Consider the following 23614-nt stretch of genomic DNA (forward strand, 5'->3'; position numbering starts at 1 on the left):
CATTGTTAGGTTAACTTGCACATTTGAAGTCTGTATATACTAAATACCATATACAAATTAATGGTTAATAAAGATTGAGATGCTAAAGATTTTTTTAGTGAACTAAAAGATTGGCATGATAATGAGCTGCTAGTGTTGGGTTACTTGAAATCTAGTTATGTTTAAATTTGATAATGGTCTTAGTTAATCGGACATTCACTAGGCAACATTACTATGTATTCAATTCTATAAATGAGATAGACTGTTGTGTTTGAAGTTGTCTTTCTTCTTTTCAAAATCACGCATGGCATCTTCTCAATCATCATCTTTAGTTAATGATTTTGTGTTGGAGTCACCAACTTGTTGGTGTGGTTTGAAAACGCCACTAAAGACGTCCTATACTAAGAAAAATCCTGAAAGGAGATTTTTTGCCTGCCCCAAGTATAATACGGTAAAAGCAGCTTTATGTTTGTCATATTAAACTAATCGATTTGTTGTTGCGGGGTGTAATTTTTATCATATTAATTTGGGAGTTCGTAATGTGTGCAAGGAGATGCGAGGTGTGAATTCTTCGTATGGGCGGATATATTGCAATTGCTAAAGGAGAACATGTTATTAAAAGAGAATAAGGCCTGGAAGACGTGAGATGATGTATTACAACGCGAGTATGCCGTTCGAAAAAGGGACGAAAAAGTGATAGATAGCAAAGAATCTAAAAAAAGAAAAGCGAAAGTTATTGTGTTTGTACTGGATTATCACCTTTGTAATAGTGTTTGCTTATTTCGGATAAATGTAATGTAAGAAGCACGTTGTATGGATTATGTAATTTTTTAGTAGAAACAGCTTGTGCAAAAATGGTTGAAAGTGGAAACCATGTTTGTAAATTGTATTTTGTTAAATCAACCTCTGTAATGAAAAGGTCTTCTACCTATTCTATTGTTGCTAATGGTGCCTATTCTCATGAATGATTTCAGTTTTGATTCCATTGTTGCTGATGGTGCAAAGTGAACCTAACTTAACTTGCTTTCTCAGGTTGATGGCTACATCAAGATTGCAATCTATTTTCATATCTGATCTTCGAGTTCATGCAAATGGAATAATAATGAAACATAAATTGTGAATAAGTAAAATATAACACTGTGTTGCAATCCATTGTACTACTCATGCACACAGAATAATAATGCAAACCAAATACATTGTACTACGCTTTCAAGGAACAAATTGTGAGTCAATAAATTCACATACATTTTGTGAATAAGTAAAATATAACGTTGTCTTAACATTGTAATAACACTGTCATAACTTCTTTACATTCCCCCTTGAATTCTCTTGTAGCTTCTCCTCTGAAAACTGTAATAGCTCTCCAACAGTGTTCACACCCAAATCACTTTGTAAAGAACTCTCAAGCTTTCCTCCAAGCTGCTTCCTGAACACCATGTTTTCTCTGGCAGTAAGCACTGCAGTTCAAAAGAACTTACCAGCAGCAAAATTTTGAACGGAGAGAAGAATACAAAAAAATATAAAAAACATATTTCCACTTATCTTTCCTTTTTGCAGCTAAGTAGCAAAATGACAATTAGCTAATGTATACAGCAATATGATTTGCATCTGTAACTCAAGATAGAAGTATAAAATTGAAACAAAAACTCACATTTTCTTAATTGGCAAGGATTCGAGTAATCCTTTGACAGGTGATAGGGGCACAACAGTTTGTTGTGCAAGTTTATTCATAGCAGTGGCAAGTTTGGCCAGCATCTGCTAACAAATTCATAGCTAAACTAATGACAAAAAAATTCATCTGTTCTATTAAGGAAGATTTTAAAAATTGACCACTATCTGCCTTATTATGAGCAATCCCAGCAGAACAAGTAAATTCAGTCTCCCTCAACACTTGCATCCTTAGTTATGCAACAAACATGGTCCCACAAGCTAATAGTTTATCATGGTGATCAGCATGACTCCTACAAAGCCACTCCCTCACAAATTCCTTGGCATCACTTCCTTCCTAAGTTTTAAAATCCATTTCAGACTAACGATTGAAACTGATACAAATGCAGCAAGTTCAAAACTAAGTGACTTACCATATGATTTAGAGGAAACCTGAATATATTTCTTTTGGAGGAAAAATAACCTCAATATGATACTTTCCAGGTATTAAATAAAAAACTAGAATTTTGATGAAAATCACAAAATTCCGAGAATTGGCAAGTTTTGGCCTTTGGAGAGAACCCACAGTTATACCTTTAAACCCCTTAAGTCTGGCTGTTTCCACTGCTTGACTACAAATATTAACATAAAACAGTTGGATGGGGTAAAATTATGATCCCTGCCATGACTAATAGGAAATAACCAGCAGATATCAGAAACCATCAATAACACAAACATGAGTCACTTTTTTACTTACTTTTGACCATCTTTTGGCTTGGCCAGTCTATATTCTACACAATAGATGGCCTCCTTCACCTGTGACATTATGTTTGAAGAAAATCAATAGGAAACAAAAGTTCCATATGTGCTCACCAAACTACACCCAATTAGTACAAATTAATTAAAATACAAATATCTTACAAGATTATCAAAATTATAAATAAGCCTGCTAATGCTGCTCTTCTCCAATTGAAACTATTGCAAAGAAGTACACATTCCAAATAAGAAGTTAGAAGTTTCCAAAAAGATACTCTGAAGAATGAAATAAGATATAATTATAAAATATATAGATATATATATATATATATATATAAATATATATATTTCTACATAGATATACTGGTTATTGCCACAACAAATGGGTGTATGCCCAACCTTTCCTTACCCTTCTTCAGTCAAATGTTCATACAGTAAATTTTGAAATGAAAATGGAAACAAACCAAACCTCTGCATGTTGCCTGTTATTACACAAAAACAGCAACGTACAAAATCTTGCTACCAAAATACACTTGCTGCTTGGCATACTAGTCGGCTCATGGTACCAAAACACCCCACCTCTCCAAGAGGTACAAAAAATTACCCGTTGCATCTCCACAAAAAACCTTACCATTGGCATATTCACCAAGTACACCAAAACTATACCAAGAGGTACAAAAATGCATTTTGAATAACTATTATCCTTCCCTCTCAAAGAGATACAAAAATTACACCGAAAGCATATTGACAATCCGTTCACCCAACCCTCTCCAAGAGGAAACCTACTAGAAACACTTTGCATATTTTCAAACTACACCCAACCCTATCCAAGGGGAACAAAAATGAAATACATGTTAAGACACAAACTACACCATGGCCATTGCCAACAGACACAAAAACAGAAACTCAATCATGCCGGCAGATCTGAGAAATACAATCATACAATGTTAGAGGATATAAAGCCAAATCAATGATAAATACAAATATCTAAAAAGAAGACTTTAGATATTTGTACCATTCCTTGGTCACCTTAAAATCTGGTGGTTTTCGGGGTCAAAATAAAATAAATTGCTCAATACGAATAGATGGTCAAAATAGAGCTCTGTATATCACTGTGTAAGAACTCAATGAAGCTTTTTAAAATAGTCTTACAGTGCTGATAGTTTGCTCCTCAGAAAGGCATAGTCGGCTCTGGTCTCAGGCATGTGATAATGGCCCTGGTCAAGAAAGAAAAAATAAATACATACCAACTTTATATTAAAAAAAATGGACATTGATGAAAATGTCAATTGACATGAGATAATACCAGTTGGTAGACATGAGATTTTGAGATCTAGATGTAAGGACAGGTGCAGATATGCTCTACTGAATCTACCGTTTCAGTATAAATATAGCCACTGACTTGACTGGTTTTAAATATGCATGTAGATAACCAATGAGGACAAATTAAAATACAACGATTAGGTAATTACTAAGATTAGAAAAATTACTATTGACTTTTGGAAAATGTTTATGAAAACAAGGGTAGACTCTTGCTATTTGCTCGAGAAGGTATCAGACATGAGTTACACATGCTTTTGTGTCATCTCTGGGATGACAATTGTCAGTATGGCAAAATAGCATGCATATAATATGGTTTCAATGCGTTTTCCCTTACATTCTTTTCTCCTTCTCTTGCTTCATTTAGTGCTTGTCTCTCAACCAAGAGTAATGGAATTTGCTGCTCCACTTCCATATTTAGACCTTCATAAAATTGTTGTATATCAATATAAGGAGTTTGAAATCCTATAATGATCAAGCATAACTTAGGCATGCATTAGCCTTAGCTTAGTCCAGTAAAAGAACTTCAAAAATTGAAAATATATAAGAACTTTTTTTTACAAGTGATTGTAAATATACAAGAGTAGATTGAAGAAAGGTTTACATATGAGTCTATGACAATAAAAGCAATAGAAAAAAACATGAATATATCAGAAGTCGTCACAACCACCCTTCTTTAAACTGGGCGTTTCTCCTATGTATACCTACCCCCAATATACTTGGGTTGTGCCCCTAGCAATGAAGAACTTAGCCAAAAAAAAAAAAAAAACCCCGAAACAATTGAAGAATATTAATGGATCACAACCACACAATCAAATTAGCATTGTGTCAGAAACATATTTGGAGGGATTCGTGAATCCCGGCAACATATCAAACCTACAAGAAAAAATGTAATCAAAACTATAACAGCTCTGCTATGAAGTAAAACGGACTTGGAAAACATCATGGCCAAGGCCAAGGAAGGAGGACCGCTTACACTCTTACAAGATTGCCAGATGATATGGAATACCATAGTGTTCACTTATACAACTTTACGATGGACTAGACTGGCAAGACAGTGTAGGGGGCAAAAAAAAAAAAAAAAAAGGAAAATGTCCAACCCAACAACAAATTGTCTAAATATAATTTCCACCCCATTCTTACCCAATGAAGAGGGAATTACCAATTTTACTGTACTTCTTTATCTCAAACCATATTTTGATGTCAATGAGATGAGAATAACACCTTTGCTGAACGTTTTGAAGCTGCACTTCGAGATGATGAACTTCCTCTGACCACCCTCTTCCGTTTTTTGCTGGATTTACATGACTAATTATCATAAAAGGATAAAAAAAGTCTGAGGATCCATTACAAGATATAAATTCTTTGTAAAAATGGAAGGTCAGTAGAATATTAGCGGTCAGGTAATCAAACCTTCTCTTTTTCTGCAAGGAGCACAGTATTTGTAGCATGAGGGGCCACCAAAAAGTATATCAGGTTTGCAACAATGTCTTCCTGGATGTGCACTTTCAGCTCATTAAAACAATATCACTCGACATGTAAAGCTTGAAGAGCATCAAAGCTAGCTCTTAAACACATGCTGCAAATGTATACTCATAGCAACTTTGGTTTCAGTAGAAAATATTCAAACTGAGATTAAACCCGGACAGCAAAGAGTGCAGGTGACACCACATCACTGAAACTATCTGGCTACTCGGTTTACATGTTCACATGAACGAAAGGGTGATTAAGAATACCCAGATTAATGATTTTGCAGCATATAATAAACAATTGAAAATCTTCCACCACCAACCTCCTAATTCAGTTAGTCAAAACAAAAAGAACCAACGTTTAAAATTGGGACCGGAAAACAGAATCATTCAACCACAATTACATTCTAGAATCAACATGCAAAAGTAGCAAATCAACAAACCTTCCTTGTAGTAGCCTTGGCAATTGGAATGTCAAGGACATCACAAAATTCTGACAACTTCTCTTTGTTACACTTGTCCAATTTCTCTTTAACTTTGATCATCTGGACCTCATTTTCATGCCACACAAAACCAGAAAACTGAGATATATTATTCAACTTTTGGAGACATTATAAGCAATTATTCGTGTGCGTGCGCGCATGTGAATAATTACCAGTTATTCATGAGAAGGAAAATTGCATAGATATGCACGTGATTCCCATTTTGATAATGAGCAAATATAAATTGGAAAAAGATCTTCCATTGTCCAACCAATTGAATATATGGGCAAAGGAAAAGGCAAATGGTTCGAAAGAGAATAATAGATTTACTAGAATTAGGGGTGCTACCTGCATGGTGCGGGGCGGGGGCACCCCTTCCCCGCCCCCCGCCCCGCACCATGCGGGTGTTGGGGGTTTTTTCCCCGCCTCCTGGGGGTCCCCCGCCCGCCCCGCCCCGCCCCGCCCCCCGCCATTATGTTAAAAAAAAAATTTGGTCTAAAAATATTTTTTTAGACCAAAATTATAATATAATTTAAATAATAAATTAAAATTTATAAATATAAAAAAAAATTAAACTCATTAGAGTTAGATTTTGGATTGATTTGGCCTCCTAGGCCAATCTTTATATAGGAGGCCAAGGCAATACAATAGTCATCCTTAAACAATGTGGGACTTAGTAGTAAGTCCCACATTGCTTAAGGATGACTATTGTATTGCCTTGGCCTCCTATATAAAGATTGGCCTAGGAGGCCAAAGCAATCCAATGACTTGAATATAATTTTAAGTCTTTTATAAATTGTGTATATCTATATACAATATATTTATTTAATATATATAAATAAATTTTTTTTTTTTAATGTGGGGCGGGTGCGGGGGTCGGGGCCCCGCTGGGGTCATCCCGCCCCCGCCCCCGCTATGCCCTCTCTATGAGGGGCTGGGCGGAAGCCGGGCGGGGCAGCGGGAGCGGGGCCCCGCTGCCCACCCCTAACTAGAATTGCATGTGCTCTACTTCGATTATGTCTCCAAGAAAATCGATATACTACATTTGAGGATCAAATATCAAAATAGTCACCTATTAAATCATTCAAAATAGAAAGATTGCACCATTTTCAAAAGGGACTCACATTTTCCTCTTTAACTACACCATACCCTCTCCAAGAGCTTCAAAAAATGTGGCTTCTCATCACCATGGAATTACAAATGTGCATCAATATGGTCACACATCTGAAATAAAACAATATTAGGTTACAAGTGTGCATCATGATGTCATACATGGTTTTTAGTTATTGAAAAGACAAAATTAACCTCATTTCCCCTGGAGTTGATCGTGTAAGAATGTTGTTTTGTGTTCCAACATCAACCCCATCATCAAATTGGTGTTATTGAGATTCCGGTGTGTCACCCAATTGTGTTTTATCTACCAAGATTTTCCTGTAAGTCTGAAGTCCAAAACATAAATAGACACATATTAGATTCTTTGCATACTTACTTAAGACAATGCAAATTTAGACTATTATTACCAGTATATTTCTCTTTGTTGCCATCTTTTTCACTGGTCGAACATTCCTCTTACTTGGGGGTCTCCATTTCCCTCGGACCACATTGGGGCTTAATATCTTCTTACGTTTATCCAAGATGACCTTTGCTTTGACCTTTGTTTGTTCAAATGTCGACTCTACTATTGAACCTTCACATTTTGTCTCAAACTTATCAACAACATGCAAGAATGCATTGACTTTTTCATTATCTGAGGATATTTTGGTTGCTAATTTCAAACATTTTTTAACCACCCACTCATAATTCCGTGCGTCAGATTTGTCCTGCTAGTCATTGTAACTACTTCTGAGTAATGTGTATCTCATCTTTAAGTCATTTCTCCAACGATCCAACACATATACATATGGCAGCACATTAATCTTCTTCAACTGACAAACTCTAAGTGCATGCCTATATAGAATCCCCCTCATCTCAAATAGTGCACACGTGCATTTTACCTCCACCTCCTCTTCGTTATAGTAAACTAAGAAATGGACTATTTTGATGTGGTAATTAGTAGATATTTCATCTAACACATCGTATTTTAAAATGCAACCTTCTGTGCTTACCAACCAACAATTACAACACATTAGGCCCAGCAACTCTCTTTGGACCTCTTTGAACTTTGCATTTGTATATAAGTTTTGAAACTGCTTCTCAATATTAAAATGGGACATGCAGGGAATAGTTTGGTTGTTAGAATTGAAACCAGTCATTGTCTCTACCTCCACCTTCTTTCTAAGAGCATTATCAAATTGGTCGACGAATTCCTTCAATGTGGTACCGTAATGGACATAACTATCGAAAAATGTATTCATGCTTTCCGACCTTTGTATTGTGCTCATTCCAGCCCAAAATACACTTTTCAAGTAAGCTGGAACCCAAAAAGACCTTTCCTCATATAAGGATTGAAGCCATTTATTTCCGACTAGATCATACTTTGCAAGTAGTTGACTCCAGCTCTCCTCAAATTTTGTGCTGGTCTGTGTGTCATAAAATGCAGTCTGAATGTCAGTCTTCAACCCCGCATTGAATTGTGCATGATATCCTAACTTCTCTGAAAGTTTGTGCATTATATGCCATAAACAATATCTATGACAAGTTTCGAGAAATACAATGACAATAGCACTCTTCATTGTCTGATCTTGGTCGGTTATCATGACTTTGGGTGCTCAACCATTCATGCAATCCAACCACATTCAGAACAACCACACAAAAGTTTGTGTGTTCTCGTTTAAAAGCAATCCCGCTCTTAATAATATGGACTGACCATGATGATTAATACCAACAAATGGAGCAAAAGGCATCCCATACCTATTTATTAGGTATGTTGTATCAAAGGTTATAATGTCTCTGAAATACTCATATGCCGCTCGACTTCGAGCATCTACCCAAAATACATTTCGTAACCTTCCTTCATCATCCAAGTCCATGTTAGAAACAAACCCATCATTCTGATCTCTCATTCTTTGGAAATACTGATTAAGTGCTTCTCCACCACCTTTACCCAACCTTAAATGTCGAGCCTTGTTAATGAAATTTCGACAATCTTTCTCTTGAAACTGAAGATTCTGAAAACCCCCCGCATCAATGACAAGAGAATAAAAATTCTTGTTCATTCGTATACCGGCTCGATCATTAAGGTCGAGGATCCTTTGATTGTATTCATCTAGATGTTTGTGAGATTGCAAGAGTCTTATCTTCTTAGGGCTCACAGTTATGTGATTGTGCACATTTTTAACAGTGGTGAAAACCCACTTATCATTCTTGCTTAACGTCTCATTTACTTTCGCTTTACAATCCGTTCTAGTTGTTAGTCGTGGCTTCAAGATATTATTGTTCTTAGGATGGTACTTTCCGCCACGGGCACAACCAACGGTCACATACACAGGCCTCCCCTCATCATCTTTCCTAGTCCTCTGTGTCCGTACCCCAAAACCTTCTTGCTTCGCATACTGCTTATATAGTAGGCTGTAAGATCTTTCACACTGTCAAATTCCATACCAGATCTTGGTACTTCAACTCGTACCTCATCATCTTGGACAACAGTGGTACCCTCCAAATCTTCATTTATGTCGAAGACCATTTCTAAAAATGAAAATATATAGATGGATTAGCATCAAAATAATATTACAATGATTATAATCAAGGCAAACAAAACTATAATACCATCGGTGTCATGAAAACTTTCAGGAGTCATCCGTGATGTACTTCCAAGATTTTGTTCAAATTCTATAACGGTTGGCACAGTTGACGCCGGGGGACTTCTTGCCTCAAGTCATCTGGATTACTCGGCGGAGGGTAGGGCATATAAGGTGGCATCTGCTCAAACAAACACGTTTTTAGGTAAAATTGAATGACTCTAAAAAAATTAACATGTTAACTTCTGGAATTTAAAAATTCAAATAAATATACCTCAAATGAATCAAAAAATGGGCTAAAGTCTACCTGAGTACTCGGCGAATTGTAGGGCATATTTACATCAAAATGATGCATTCCATCTTCGTTTTCCCATCACAATAAGGCTAAGAATGTCTTCTAATAATTTCTATCCAGTCTTCCACAATGTCAAAAGAAGAAAAATGAAGATTAAACTCTCATACGTAATGCAGAATCTGAAAAGATAAGCACTTTCTACATAAATGAAATACAAACGTACAATTATTGTTGAACAGAAAAAATAAAAACAAATAACTCTCAGTGAGCATACACAAATCTTTCTAGATCATGGAATCCATCAAATCATGTAGCAAGTATTTAGTCAGTCTATTTTCATGTCTTTTTACTTATCAAGAACAAAAAAAATGAGTTAAGATATATTCTAATCTCAGTGCTCAGAATAGTTTCTAATAGTGTTTTCATAAAACTATTGCAACACACTTATTGGGCACAGTTTTATCTTTTTATTTTTTTATGAATATTGAAAACACAATTACTTTGACAGCATCCTATCTATGTTATAGCCATATTTTGAGACTTATTATTTAAGAAGTCAGAAGTTTGCTTTGTTCTCATAGTGTTTAACCAAATTGGTCTTCACTAGACATGAAGTTTAAGAGATTTTTTCTTTTGCTGACATAAAATTGTCTTATATTTTGTCACATTTTCTTGTAATAAATTATGCTATTTAAAAAATATATGTTTCAGAGAGACAATTCATTGGAATGATTAACTATGATCACTAATAAACAACTTTGGAGCAACCAAAATTAAATAAGCCAAATCATCAATTTGTATGAGGGAAGACCTTCTAATCAAGCTTTGACACATCAGCATAAATATTAAATATGAAAATTAATATTTGTCCTGTTTGTTAATGATACCCACAAATCTAAACTACATCAGGAAACAGCCATGATGTCTTTTCCTCAATGTTTTCACATGTAAATACTCTGTAACTTTGTTTGAAATACATACATACATACATATAAGCATATTCAGAATTTAGTAATCAATTTTTTGCAAGATTTTCTTCACTTTCTGCTTACATCCATGATAAGGAATTATCTACTTTGAGAATAGATTTCTGCATGCACAAGCAAGCCAAAAATAAAAACATAAAGCAAAGGTAAGTGCTACTAAAATGGAATCAAATACCAAGCCTGTTAACGAAACGAGCACACATTTTATAGGATGGGTATTCAATGCAAAATATAGAAAGAAATATGAGAGCTTTTTTCTTCTTTCACATTGAACCAATGCCCTTGAAGAAAAAGAACAAGAAAGTAGATAAAATGGTACAAGCAGAAGGACACAAAATGGAAATAAAATGGTACAAGCAGAAGTACCTAGATCTTCACAAAATCTTCTTTACTCGTAGCTTCAACTCAAATGGAACAAGCAGAAGGACACAAGAATGTAAATAAATTAAAAAAAAAAAGGTTTGCGAGCAGATCTGGGAAACAGAGACAGCTAAAATGTGGTGAGTGAATTACAAAGGCATCACTAGAGATGGTTCTTCCAAGCAAACAAATTGCTCCGACCAGAGACAGTCTTGAAAAGAGAGGGAGAATGGGGAGGGCGTTTTCAGAGCTGGTGGTGCAACATTAAAATCTTCTCTGGGTGACTCTGATTCCTTTGTTTCGGGGTGAAAGAAAGAGAGAGAGAAGAGAGCAGTTAAGGACCATAATTTTCTGGAAATTTCTTCATACCCTAAGCATACCCATCTCAGAAAACACAAAAATCACATCTTGATGTACACATGAAGAACATAGTAGGTATGGACGGGAAAATGGTAGTACAATATTTACCTAGCAAACTATTTGGCGAAACAGGGCACTCGGTCCCGTCAATGGTTTGGTCCATTCAATCAGCTCGCTGGGAGCGACAGCGCTGGGTAGACGTACGAGCATCACGAGTTGGCCCTAAACGGAGAGATGCCGTTGCGAGGCGGTGCTGGCAAGAAGAAGCTGACAGACGATGGTTCGTGGCAGGGAATGAGGGTTTGTGGGATTCAAATATTGTTTGCTCCGTTCAACAAGCTCGCGAGACAGTGGAGGTGCTAGGCAAACGGAGGAGTGCCGCTCAGTGGCACTGAAGAGAGAGAGACGGCGTCACCGGGAGGTGCTGGGTTGTGGAAGCAGACGCGGGTTCCGATGGAGCAGGGCTTTCGCAGGATGAATTGAATGGGATGAAAATATTTTCAAATTGAATCAAAACATGCATTTTGATTTAAAAAAAAAAATCCGAATACATCTATGTAGTGTGTGCACCGCTACAGTGGATGCTATATAGAAGAACTCTATATACCAATATGAATTATTCAAAACATTACTACTTCAGTGTACTGTGTACCCATCTCTTAATTGTTTTGTATTTATGAACCTCTTACCACATGGGTATTTCCGTACACAGATTCCAAATTTAAAAGTGCTAGTACACAAAGGAGCTAGGAAGCAACCCTTTCTTGACTGGCCAACCCGTGAAAAAGATTGTACTTATCCTCCTGCTCTGTTGGGTCTGGACAAAGAAAGTTCATAACCATTCGAACGATAATTTTTTGTGTTTGAACGGAAAATATTTGGTGACAAATCCTAGCGGGAAGGTTTCTAAACTGTTGGAATGGAATATATTTAGTTAGAACATATTCAAGCACCACATTTATACATTCGAATGTATAATATTAATCTCGGTACGAAACTCACAATATAAAAAATATATATCATATATATAGATTCATTAATTAATTTTATGTAGTTAATTTAAAAATATTTTAATGATTTATTTTATGTTAAATAAGATTTTTAGTTAATAAATATTATCAACCATATACCATATAATATAAATCAATAATTACTCCAAAAAAGATAAAATATTTAATTTACAACTAAAGCAAATTATCAAAACACCATATATACTGTCTATAACTATAACAAAAAAATATATAAATAAAAAAATAGAAACTACTGTGATCCGAGGTCTCTACACACATCCTCGACTGCAGCTAATTATCTCTCTATCTATGCCAGTCGAGCACTGAGCGTGACCTGAGTTGCATTATTGGCTTTAATCTCTGTACGTAACTCATTAACCTCTATACGTAATCCAAAGACGGTAGCCATAATCTCTGTATGCAACTCAAACATAGCAGTATGCATTGCAGTATACACTGCATCAATCACTGTTGATGTGTGTATGCCGATCTTAGCATGTAGTATGTCGACCATCTCCTCGCGAGTAGATGTGCGTGATGCCTCGGCCTATGTAGATGTCTCACCAGTCGATACTCTAGTATCTCCCGACTGTGCATCTCTATGAATATCAGCCCTGTCAGAAACAACTCCATGAAAACGAAATCTCGAGTGTCCCGTGCTCCTTGACAGGGTGGTGCTGTTGATCGGTCCCATTAGCTTCTAGAAACGCTCGGCAGGTTCCGACAAGACCCCGACATGTAGCAAAAATCGAGTGATGAGAATCCCAAACGATAGTATATCTGTTGTAATGAACCGAGCCTCTGATCGGATCCTCTCAAATATATAACTCACGAGGTCGATCGAAATGCCACGAGCGACCCGTATCATACATCTTGCTCGATCCATGCCGACCTCGATCTTGTGCTGCCGAGGGTCAATATTGTTGGCAATGATTAAATTCATGATCTTGAAGAAAGAAGATAAATCTGCCTACCTAATACTCTTGATCCCATCGTACACTGGAGCATCTAGACCAACAATCAAGTCTTTGACCTCATGATCAACAAGTGTGTCGATCTCATCTGTATAAACTAGTCCCTCGTCTTGAGACATCTCTGCATCACCTGAAGGCTCAGACTCTCTAGGCGGCAGGTTCGGATAGGCATCAAGAAGCCTAGAATGTGGAGATATGCAGCAAGTCCATCCGTTGAAAATATAACAGGAGCTCCTCGGACACAGATCCTGTATGCTCCTCCATCGTCTGGGCTGGCACCACCGAGCTCTTTATAGAACTCAGTAATGATCTCAATGTAGGAAATAAGCTCCATTCCTTTTTCTCGCTGATCTAAGATTGGTGTCCAACCACGATCATTGAATACTGATGGGAGGGAATGACCCTCCCCTATAAGAGCCACAAAATCAGACAGTTTTACCTGTCGCTCAAGTAAAATAGTCATCTCTTGAACTGTTTGGATGGAAGGTTCCCCTGATCTACCACGTTTACGACGGCCCTATAAGACATTATTATGAACCTGAAATTTTAAAAATAAAATACATATTCAACATTAGTGATAAAATCTAATTACGATGAAAAGATTTACAAAATTATATACTAATAGCAATTTAATAAATCAATTGATAGAACAATTCAATGAAACGATGAAAACAATTTAATAAAGTAATACAAAGTAAATGGGTCGAATGTAACATAAAGCGTTCGAACGATAAAATATATAGTCGAACGGACACAGCAAACCGTTCGAACGTTTTAAAACTGATCGAACGTCATGGTTAAATCGTTCGAACGTGTTCGAATGGAAACCAGATCGAACTCAGCCATGGTTGAGTCAACTCAGCAGACATGAAAACACCAAAAAATGCATCGATTTCGTAATTTCTTCGACAAAACACATACTACTCTTCATTTCTAAACATCCTACGGTGGATTTATGGTGTTCTACAGTGACTATTGATGAAAAAATATAATTTTTCTAGAGAAAACAAATAAAACCATAAAATCATAAAATAAACTGTAAAATAACTTTAAAAATGCATACATTCGCTTGGGAGGAAGAGTGTTTGACGTAAGTGCTGATTACGGTGGCAGACGACGGCGATTGATGGGTGTTCAAACGTTTCCTCTCGTTTTCAAACTATGGGGACAACGGCGTGAGAGAGAGTTCTGCCCGCGATAACTTATATGTGCATAACCGTTCGAACGTTATACTTAACCATTCGAACGGTTTTAAACTACTGTTCGAACGCTAATGTTTAACGTCGAACGATATTTATTTTAAATTTAGTAAAAATTTATATTAAATGTATATTATATTTATAATCCTATAAATTAATATAATATATATACAATTATAGTAGATTATATATACTTTAATATATATGTAATATTATAATATATATATTATGATAGTATAATACTTTAAATGAAAACATAATGACTTATATATATATATATATTATTATAGTATAATAGTAATATATCATAATACTTTACTATCAAAGTGTTATATATGAGGTTGTAATATATATATATATATATATATGATAGTATATAGTACCATATACTATGAGTTTATACTTAACTACATACATATCATACTATATATTCCATTATACTTTATTATATATGTTATATATGATACTATACAACATATATATAGTATAGATTACTAATATACTATCATCTTATAAATTTCTCTATACTTTACTATGTGATCTTAGTATATTTGATACGATATATATGATATATAGTATAGATTAGTATATATCATATAGTATATATTACTAATATATTTTCTTTATACTAATTTAGTATAGTATAATATATATGATACTATATATATGATATATAGTATATATTACTAATATATATGATAGTATATATTACTAATAGAAAAAATATATATATTACTAATACATATCATCTTACATTTTTATAGTATACTTTAGTATAGTATAATATATACTATACTATATCTATGATATTTAGTATAGATTACTATATATATATATATATATATATATATATATATATATACTAGTATATATTACACATACATATGATCTTATAGTACTTTTCATTTAATGAAGAAAAAGAAATATATTTAAACATTAAGATGATGTGTTCGAACGGTATTCGTAAACCGTTCGAACACATTATTTATGTTTGAACGTATGAAAAAAAATATTTGAACGGATTATTGCAGTGATGGAAAAATATCCCGCCAATTAATGACTTTGAATTACCATTTGAATGTTATTTGTTATAGTTCGAATGGTTTATTGTAGTGGTGGAAAAATATCCCGCCAATTAAAGACTCTTGGATTACCGTTCGAACGTAATTTTTAGTCGATCGAACGACCTTAAAGAAATTTGTGCAGGCGGAAAAATTGGCGCGCTGAAATTTTTCGCGTTCAACCGCACTTTATTTACATTCAAACGGTTGGCCATAACTTATCATCTTCCTGCATGCCGTCAGTCCCTCATTTTTATCTCCTCTTTTTCTCTCTTCTCCATTTTCTCTCTAAAATCTTACATTTTCTTCACACAAACTTTCATTCTATCATCTTACAAAGAGGATTGCTTAATATATTTTGCTTAAATGTATGACTTTATTTATCATTTTACTTCTAAATCTATCACTTTTTTTATTGATTTTGTAGTTTATATATATATATATATATATATATTGTGTAGGTGTTTGTTAGATTAAACACAAAATATATTTGTTAGAGGGTTGCTATTCGAAGTATATATGTTGTATGTTTGTTAGAGGGTTTCTATTCGAAGTATATATGTTGTATGTTTGTTAGAGGGTTGTTATTCAAAGTATATATGTTGTATGTTTGTAGTGTTTTTTGAATATGAGTTTATAATGTTTTGTGAGATTGTGTCTCGTCTGAATTGGCTGGCGTTTGGAAACTAGGTTGATACTATTCGAAAGGATAAACATGTTCGAACGTGGTAATATACCGTTCGAACGTATAAATATGTTCGAACAGTATATTACCGTGTTCGAACGGTTGTAAAAACTATCTTAAACTATCATATAAACATGTAATATTATAATAGATTATATATAGTATATATATGTAAGAATTAATAATACTTAAACTCATATTCATATTTAAAAGATAATAGTTGTAAAAACTATCTTACAACTAATTACTTAATATGTGCTAAAATTATATTATAAAAACATAAGAATTCTATTATACTTAAACTCATATTAATATTTAAAATGTAATAATTGTAAAAATTATCTTACAACTAACTTAAAAGAGGCTAAAATTATATTATAAAAACATACGGATTATTAATACTTAAACTCATATTAATATTTAAAAGATAATAGTTGTAAAAACTATCTTACAACTAATTACTTAATATGTGCTAAAATTATATTATAAAAACATAAGAATTATATTACACTTAAACTCATATTAATATTTAAAAGATAATAGTTGTAAAAAATATCTTACAACTAACTTAAAAGGGGCTAAAATATAAGGATTATTAATACTTAAACTAATATTAAAATTTAAAAGATAATAATTGTAAAAGCTATCTTACAACTAATTACTTAATATGTGCTAAAATTATATTATAAAAATATAAGAATTATTAATACTTAAACTCATATTAATTATACTATGAGAACTAACTTAACAAATAATAAAAAATAATTAATATTAAACTATGAGGACTAATTTAACAAAAATTAAATTAAATTTTAATTAATACTTAAAATTAACTATAATGTATAATTAAGCTAATAAGTAATACCCATGATATATTTGGGATACTTAAAATACCCATTATATATATAATGTATCATCTTGTATTCTCGCATTTTTTATTATTAATATCGTATCTTCTACTTGACATTGAAATAAACCTTAGACCCGTTCGAGAGTTATTAATCATGTAAACGGTTGATTGATAACTCTTGAATTGTCCAGAATGGACAGTTTGGGATTGTAAGATCATTTTCGTAAACTATCAAATTATATCTATTGCATCCGACATTATGATTTTGATAAAGTCATCCCTTATTGTTCTGTGGATATGTAGTTTATGTGAAGGTGCATCGATGTATTACTTGTCGGTGTGTATTACCAAACGAGCATATTTAGAGAACTATAGAGAGATACTGCCGAAATTTTGTTGGCCGTAACAGATAATAGTTGGTAGATTGGCGATTATGATCTTACAATCCCGAATGAGATAGGACCAACTATCCGGTGAAATGAAGAAATTGAACAATATGTTAGATAATTGATTGTTTGTTGATGCACGTGACTGTTCGCAATTGGATATTAGACATGGATAAGAGTTGGATGCGAGTTAGAGATCGGTTGGGTGAGGATTACAATGTATACGCTGAAGGAGTTAAGAAATTTTTAGAGTTCGCATCCTATACAATTGGCAGTGACGGTCGTATTAGATACCCATGCCGACTTTGCAATAATTTGCATTCTCATAAGATAGAGTTGGTGAGAGAGCATCTGCTTGTCAAAGGTATTGACTAAGGTTATACCGATTGAGTCTTACATGGAGAACCGTATCCAACGTCATTCGAACTTTGAGATGAAGAAGAAAACACTGATGAAGATGTACATCCTGAGGTTGTTGGTGACGATCCCGAAGAGGATATGAAGCTAGTGCTGAGCAATATTGGTGCGAGAATCTTTATGGATGAAAGTAGAATTCAAATGATTCGTGCCATGACACTTTTACTCGCTTGTGCAATGATTCACGGCGTGAGTTATATTCAGGGTATAGAAGGCACAGTAAGTTGTTATTTACAATTAAATTACTTCATATAAAATCCATGTGTCGAATATCTATTAAGGCTGTTAATATGTTGTTCGAGCTGTTTAAAGAGACTTCCATCAGACAATATTTTACCCCGCAACTTTTACGAAACAAAACAGTTGAAAAAAATACTTGGGTTTGATTACAATGTAATACATGCATGTAAAAATGATTGTGTTATTTTGGCGAGAGAATGAGCAGTTGAACGAGTGTCCTATTTGCCATGAATCAAGATGAACAATTGAGAAGCAAAATGTGCCGCGGAAGGTTGTACGTCACTTTCCATTGATACCTAGATTACAATGGTTATTTATATCACGTTCAACGACTGTAGATATGACATGACACTCATCATCTAGAGCCAAGAATGATAATATTTTGTCACATCCTACAGACTCTCAAGTTTGGAAGGAATTTGACTTGAAAAACTCATGGTTTGTTGAAGAAGCTCGTAATGTTTGACTTGGGTTAGCAACAGATGAATTTAATCTTTTTGAGAACATGAGTACTAGTCATAATACTTGGCCAGTTGTACTTATGCCGTACAATCTACCACCGTGGAAGTGTATGAAAGATCTATATTTCATGATGAGTTTGCTAATTCTAGGTCCGAGATCACCAGGAAATGATATAGACATACATTTGCAGCCACTGATAGTAGAATTGAAAGATTTGTAGGAGAATGAGATCTTAACATTTGATTCATCAATAGGCAAGTCGTTCAAGATGCATGTTGTGGTGTTATGGACAATAAATTATTTTCTCACTTATGGAAACTTGGCAGGTTGGAGCACCAAGGGGAAATTGGTATGTCCGACTTGTAATAAACATACCCAATTCGAATAGCTTACATATGGGAGAAAACTATATTTCATGGATTATCGTCGATTTTTACCTATGACCATAGATAGCGTGGAAATGGTAGGATGTTTGATGACATTGTTAAATGGGGGCAGCCTCCACCATTATTGTCTGGCGAAGATGTTATTGCACAATTTGTGGATGTCGGAAGTAATGATTTTGATAAAAAATAACGGAAGAGAAAACAAAGTACGAATGAGTTGAATTGGACAAAAAAAAGTATATTTTTTGAACTCCCCTATTGGTCGAAGTTAAAATTGCGGCATAGTCTCGATGTTATGCATATTGAAAAAAATATATGCGAGTCCATATTAGGAACATTGATGTCAATTGAAGGTAAAACAAAGGATAATATAAACTTACGAAAAGATCTAAAGCGGTTGGGAATTAGACCTGAAATACACTTCCAACAAAGTGGTTCGTCTGTTTACATGCCAATTGGGTGCTATACATTCTCAAGGAAAAAAAGGACTACATTTTGTTAGTAGTTGCAAAAGATTAAATTACTGGACGGGTATGCCTCGAATTTAACAAAGTGTATGCGAACAAATGACTGAAAAATTATTGGATTAAAAAGTCATGATTGTCATGTATTTTTATAACGTATCTTGCTTGTTGGTATCTGTGGATTCTTGACAAAAGATGTGCGGCTTGCGTTAATTCAGCTGGGTGTATTTTTTAAAAATTTATGTGCTAGAATGTTGAATGTAGAAACTTTGGATCGTATGGAACGGGAAATTGCAGTTATGTTGTGTAAGTTGGAGAATATTTACCTACCGTCATTTTTCGACATCATGGTTCACTTAGCCGTTCGTTTGCCACGTGAGCCTCAACTTGCAGGACCAATCCAGTATAGATGGATGTATCCCATTAAACGGTTTCTTGGAAAGTTAAAATGCACAGGAGGTAATAAGGTCCATCCAAAAGGATCAATTGCAGAAATATATATTGATGATGAGTGGCATACATTTTGTTCCAAATACTTCCATGGCGTTGACACAAGATTTGATCAACCGGAAAGAAACTTTGATGTTGACCAAGCAAGATAACGGAACAGATTTTCTGTATTTTCCCAACAAGTACGTCCACTTGGTGCTCAGCGTGGTTATGATTTGTGTGAAAGGGAGTTCTAGAAGTAAGCTTAAATTAATTGTTTAAATTAGAGAGCCACATGAAGTAAGTTTAAATTAATTTTTAATTAATCATTAAATTTACTTATTAAACAATTATACGAATATACTTATTGTTGGTAATTTTTAATTTCAGTAATCATATTAATGTGCTAAAAGAACTGAAAGTAAATGATATAGACCAGAGACATGAACAGGAGTTCCCGAAATGGTTAGAACAACAGGTAATGACATTAATACAGATGAAATTTTGCACTAACATATTTTAAATAGAGAGGATTGTTAACGGTTGGATATTTATATTTTATTTAATATGTAGGTTGTACAAATGCATGCGAACAATCCGAACGATATATCAGACAAACTATATGCACTGGCGCATGGCCCCTCGAGACGCATTGCTCGATATTCTGCATGTATTTCTCGAGGAAGTAGGTATCACACAATTGATCGAAAACTTTATAGGAAAACACAAAATAATAGTGTTCTTGTCGAAAGAAGTCATGATGGAGACAATGTTGATTTCTATAGAGTTATCATAGATATAATTGCAATGAGATATGTGGGGGAGCTTATGGTTTATATATTTAAATGTGATTGGTGGGATTTAAGCAATCCTGGAAGGGGAAAATGTCAAGATGAATATTTTTTGAGTATTACTACATCAAAAAAAGGGTATGAAGATGATCTTTTTATTTTGGCTTCTCAAGCATCTCAAATATTCTATTTAAACAATCCTCAGTTAGGAAATCAATGGTAAGTAGTACAAAAGTTTTCTCCTAGAAATATTTATGACGTTATCCCTGAGGCGGAGGGACAAGATGAAGAAGAAGATAATCCCTCTACTCAATAAGCATACCAAGAGAGTCAACATGCCTTTAACTTATTTGTAGATTTGAGTCAGTATGAGATAATCCCATTACATAGGAAAGATATTGAAGCTGAAATAGTTGAGGCGATAGTTGAGCAAATCTATAGATGAAACTGATACAGATGATTGATCGGTTTTGTGTTCATATTATACAGTATCTCGCAATTATGCCACCAAAGAGGAAGGAAGTTCACATCCCCTCTCCACCTATTCCTAACTGTCCGTGTGACTCACCATTAGATACTGACTCTATGGAACAAGGTAAAAAACTAAAACTCATTTTTTTAATTAAGGTATACGATAATTGATACAAGCTAAATAACTAATATTATTTTATAGAGATAACAGTGCAATCTCGTCACCGACGAGGCACTACTAGAAGCGTGACGTTGGAGAAATATCGTAAAGTCGGTAAGATTAAGGTTAACATTCTTGACGAACATATCAGACGCGAGGGACAACAAGCAGCTTGGCTTGCATCGCATGTGGGTGCTCTTACACGGACTTATGCATCTTTGGCTATGAGTTCATGGCATAAAGTCCTGCACGATGTGAAAGTGCTTATAAAGAAACGTTGATTGGTATGTAATATTTAAATAATAAATTTTTATTGATATTATTTAATATTCTAAATAATAATATCTTTGTATATATACTTTTTCAATGATGACTACGAACTAAATTTTGGTCGGAGAGAAGAGTGTAATATTGTCGAAGAGCTGATGTGTAATGCATTCCTCAAGTATAAGGCAATGTGTCATGAGCATTATAAGAAGCACGAGAATAATGAAGATACATGCCAGCATCCTTTTTAGGATGTCCTACATGAAGAATGGGGAGAACTTTGTGACATGTTTAAGGATCCATCATAAGGTAAATTAAGTGAATTCATTATGTGTCATATTTGTAATTTTCACTTACTAACTTTTATAACTTCTATGTAGGAGCAAAGTTCTATAAACAAAACGAATAGATTGAAGTTAAAATTTCATCATCATACAGGCTCAAGATCTTTGCATCGCATTTCTTAGAAATTGGTAATGTACTTTTATTTATTTATTTTATTCTATGTAGTTTGTTTTTAATATAGACTTTATATCTTAACAATATCTCTTGTAGAAAGAGTCAGACACCAATTATGATCTGACAAAATTATATGTTGCATCACTTACTAATAGTAATGGAGAGTGGACTCATCCCGATGCTTGGGAGAATTATGTAAGCATTATAATTTCTTTTAATTAATCATATTTAAATTATTGTGTCATTATTAATTTTATATGTTCTGTGTAGGATAAAATGGTTGCCCTTCGTGCTAAAACTACATCAGATCATAATTCATCAACAAGTGATGTTGAAATTTTTACGTAAGTTTTGTGTCAACGTTCGGTCTACTTGAGGGGTTTGGGTTGCTGTGTAAAGCCTTTAGACTCTTCATCAACGTCAAGTACTACTGTCATTGCGTTAGAGAATGCAAATTCTAGGATCAAATAATTGATGGCAAAACAACAAGAGTTAGAGGCTCAATTGACAAAACAAGCAGACACGGAGATGCCCATAAAACAGCAAGAAGATCAACAAAGAAAGATGCAACTCCAAATGAAAGAACAACAAAGACAGATGCAACTTCAAATGCAGATGCTTATGCAACAATTCAGGCCTCCAAACAATTGAATTTAATTAGAAGTGTTTTTGCATATTGAACAATTATATATCATGTACTGATAATTTTATTAGTATTATTAGTATTTTATTTATTTAGTTTTGACTTATTAGATTAGTTTTATTTATATTGAACAATTTCTAATGTATTTTTGAAATATAAATATCTATTTGGTTTTAAGTATTGTCCAAGAAAATAATAATCGTTCGAACTCTCATCAAACGTTCGAACATATATTAACCGGACACAACCGTTCAAACATCGCAAGTTAGAGTTTGAACGGTAAAAAATTGCTCGTCGTTCGAATGCGTTCGAATAGGCAATTCATTATTTGCGTTAAATCATCAATTTTTTTGTTTGAATGTTTCTTCATGTGTATTTGATTGAACGGAGTGATATCGATTGACTGGCCATGAAATATCCGTTCGAACAGTCCCTCATTGTTCAAACTTTATTTACGACGTTCGAACGGATTTTCGAGACGAATTTAAATCGTCCCAGAAAAAAAAATCCGTTCGAACATGATCGAACGGTCCAGCTTAATTTCATCCCAAAAGATATATTTTGGGACGAATTTGTGATTTTCATCCCAAAATACCTTTTGGGACAATTTTATAGGGATGAACTTGGGACAGTTTTTTTTCCTCCTAAAATATACTTTGAGACGAAATGCCAATCTTTTGGGATGAAAATTTTCGTTCCAAAAGACTTTATTTGTTGTAGTATTAGATCATAATAGTAGGATAAGAGTAAGATGGTTTAGACTGTTTTGTATATAAAATTTTTCTTTATTATTTGATTTATACAAAAAAGCAAAACAATGCATCATCATGGATTCTTTGCGAATTACAACTAATATTGGCTCTCTAATTAATATAGCTCAGCATTATTATTTCCTAGTTGTAACTCATAAGATCGCGTATGTACGTACA

The 23614-nt window shown here is 34.1% G+C and overlaps 2 protein-coding genes across 6 annotated transcripts; both read right to left on the reverse strand.

The window, feature by feature from the left end:
• Positions 1-1154: 1154 nt before the first annotated feature.
• Positions 1155-5768, reverse strand: LOC121263420. Of its 5 annotated transcripts, none has more exons than XR_005940259.1 (5): positions 5615-5768; positions 5116-5391; positions 4927-5010; positions 4040-4167; positions 1155-1423 (listed from the first exon to the last, which is right to left on the reverse strand). XR_005940259.1 is itself a non-coding variant. In XM_041166295.1 (5 exons), the coding sequence occupies exons 1-5, from the start codon at positions 5714-5716 to the stop codon at positions 1382-1384; spliced, it is 366 nt and encodes a 121-aa protein (XP_041022229.1). In that variant the 5' UTR covers positions 5717-5768; the 3' UTR covers positions 1155-1381. The 5 variants fall into 5 exon arrangements, 4 of the variants coding, with proteins under 4 accessions (XP_041022229.1, XP_041022228.1, XP_041022226.1 ...); XM_041166295.1 differs by having other exon boundaries at positions 1155-1405; positions 4040-4114; positions 5116-5196; XM_041166294.1 differs by having other exon boundaries at positions 4040-4114; positions 5116-5196.
• Positions 5769-7032: 1264 nt separating this feature from the next.
• LOC121262027 (protein FAR1-RELATED SEQUENCE 5-like) lies at positions 7033-9275 on the reverse strand. Its single transcript, XM_041164465.1, has 5 exons — positions 9219-9275; positions 8460-9177; positions 7899-8246; positions 7174-7340; positions 7033-7092 (listed from the first exon to the last, which is right to left on the reverse strand). Exons 1-5 carry the CDS (start codon positions 9273-9275, stop codon positions 7033-7035), a joined length of 1350 nt encoding a protein of 449 aa, XP_041020399.1.
• Between the last annotated feature and the right edge of the window lie 14339 nt (positions 9276-23614).

This window comes from Juglans microcarpa x Juglans regia, chromosome 4S, assembly GCF_004785595.1.
Source record: "Juglans microcarpa x Juglans regia isolate MS1-56 chromosome 4S, Jm3101_v1.0, whole genome shotgun sequence".
Lineage (NCBI taxonomy): Eukaryota > Viridiplantae > Streptophyta > Magnoliopsida > Fagales > Juglandaceae > Juglans > Juglans microcarpa x Juglans regia.

What these genes read in the sequence shown, in the direction of transcription:
- LOC121262027 (XM_041164465.1), bottom strand. Translation starts at nt 9,275, where the DNA reads ATGGTCTTCGACATAAATGAAGATTTGGAGGGTACCACTGTTGTCCAA. An exon ending in CTGTTGTCCAAGATGATGAG is followed by an intron (nt 9,178 to 9,218) that starts GTACGAGTTGAA and finishes GGAATTTGACAG; the next exon opens with TGTGAAAGATCTTACAGCCT. An exon ending in TGTTGGTATTAATCATCATG is followed by an intron (nt 8,247 to 8,459) that starts GTCAGTCCATAT and finishes ACAAACTTTCAG; the next exon opens with AGAAGTTAGGATATCATGCA.
- LOC121263420 (XM_041166292.1), bottom strand. Translation starts at nt 5,716, where the DNA reads ATGATCAAAGTTAAAGAGAAATTGGACAAGTGTAACAAAGAGAAGTTG. An exon ending in CCAAGGCTACTACAAGGAAG is followed by an intron (nt 5,197 to 5,614) that starts GTTTGTTGATTT and finishes GTGCACATCCAG; the next exon opens with GAAGACATTGTTGCAAACCT. An exon ending in TCCTTGCAGAAAAAGAGAAG is followed by an intron (nt 5,011 to 5,115) that starts GTTTGATTACCT and finishes TATGATAATTAG; the next exon opens with TCATGTAAATCCAGCAAAAA.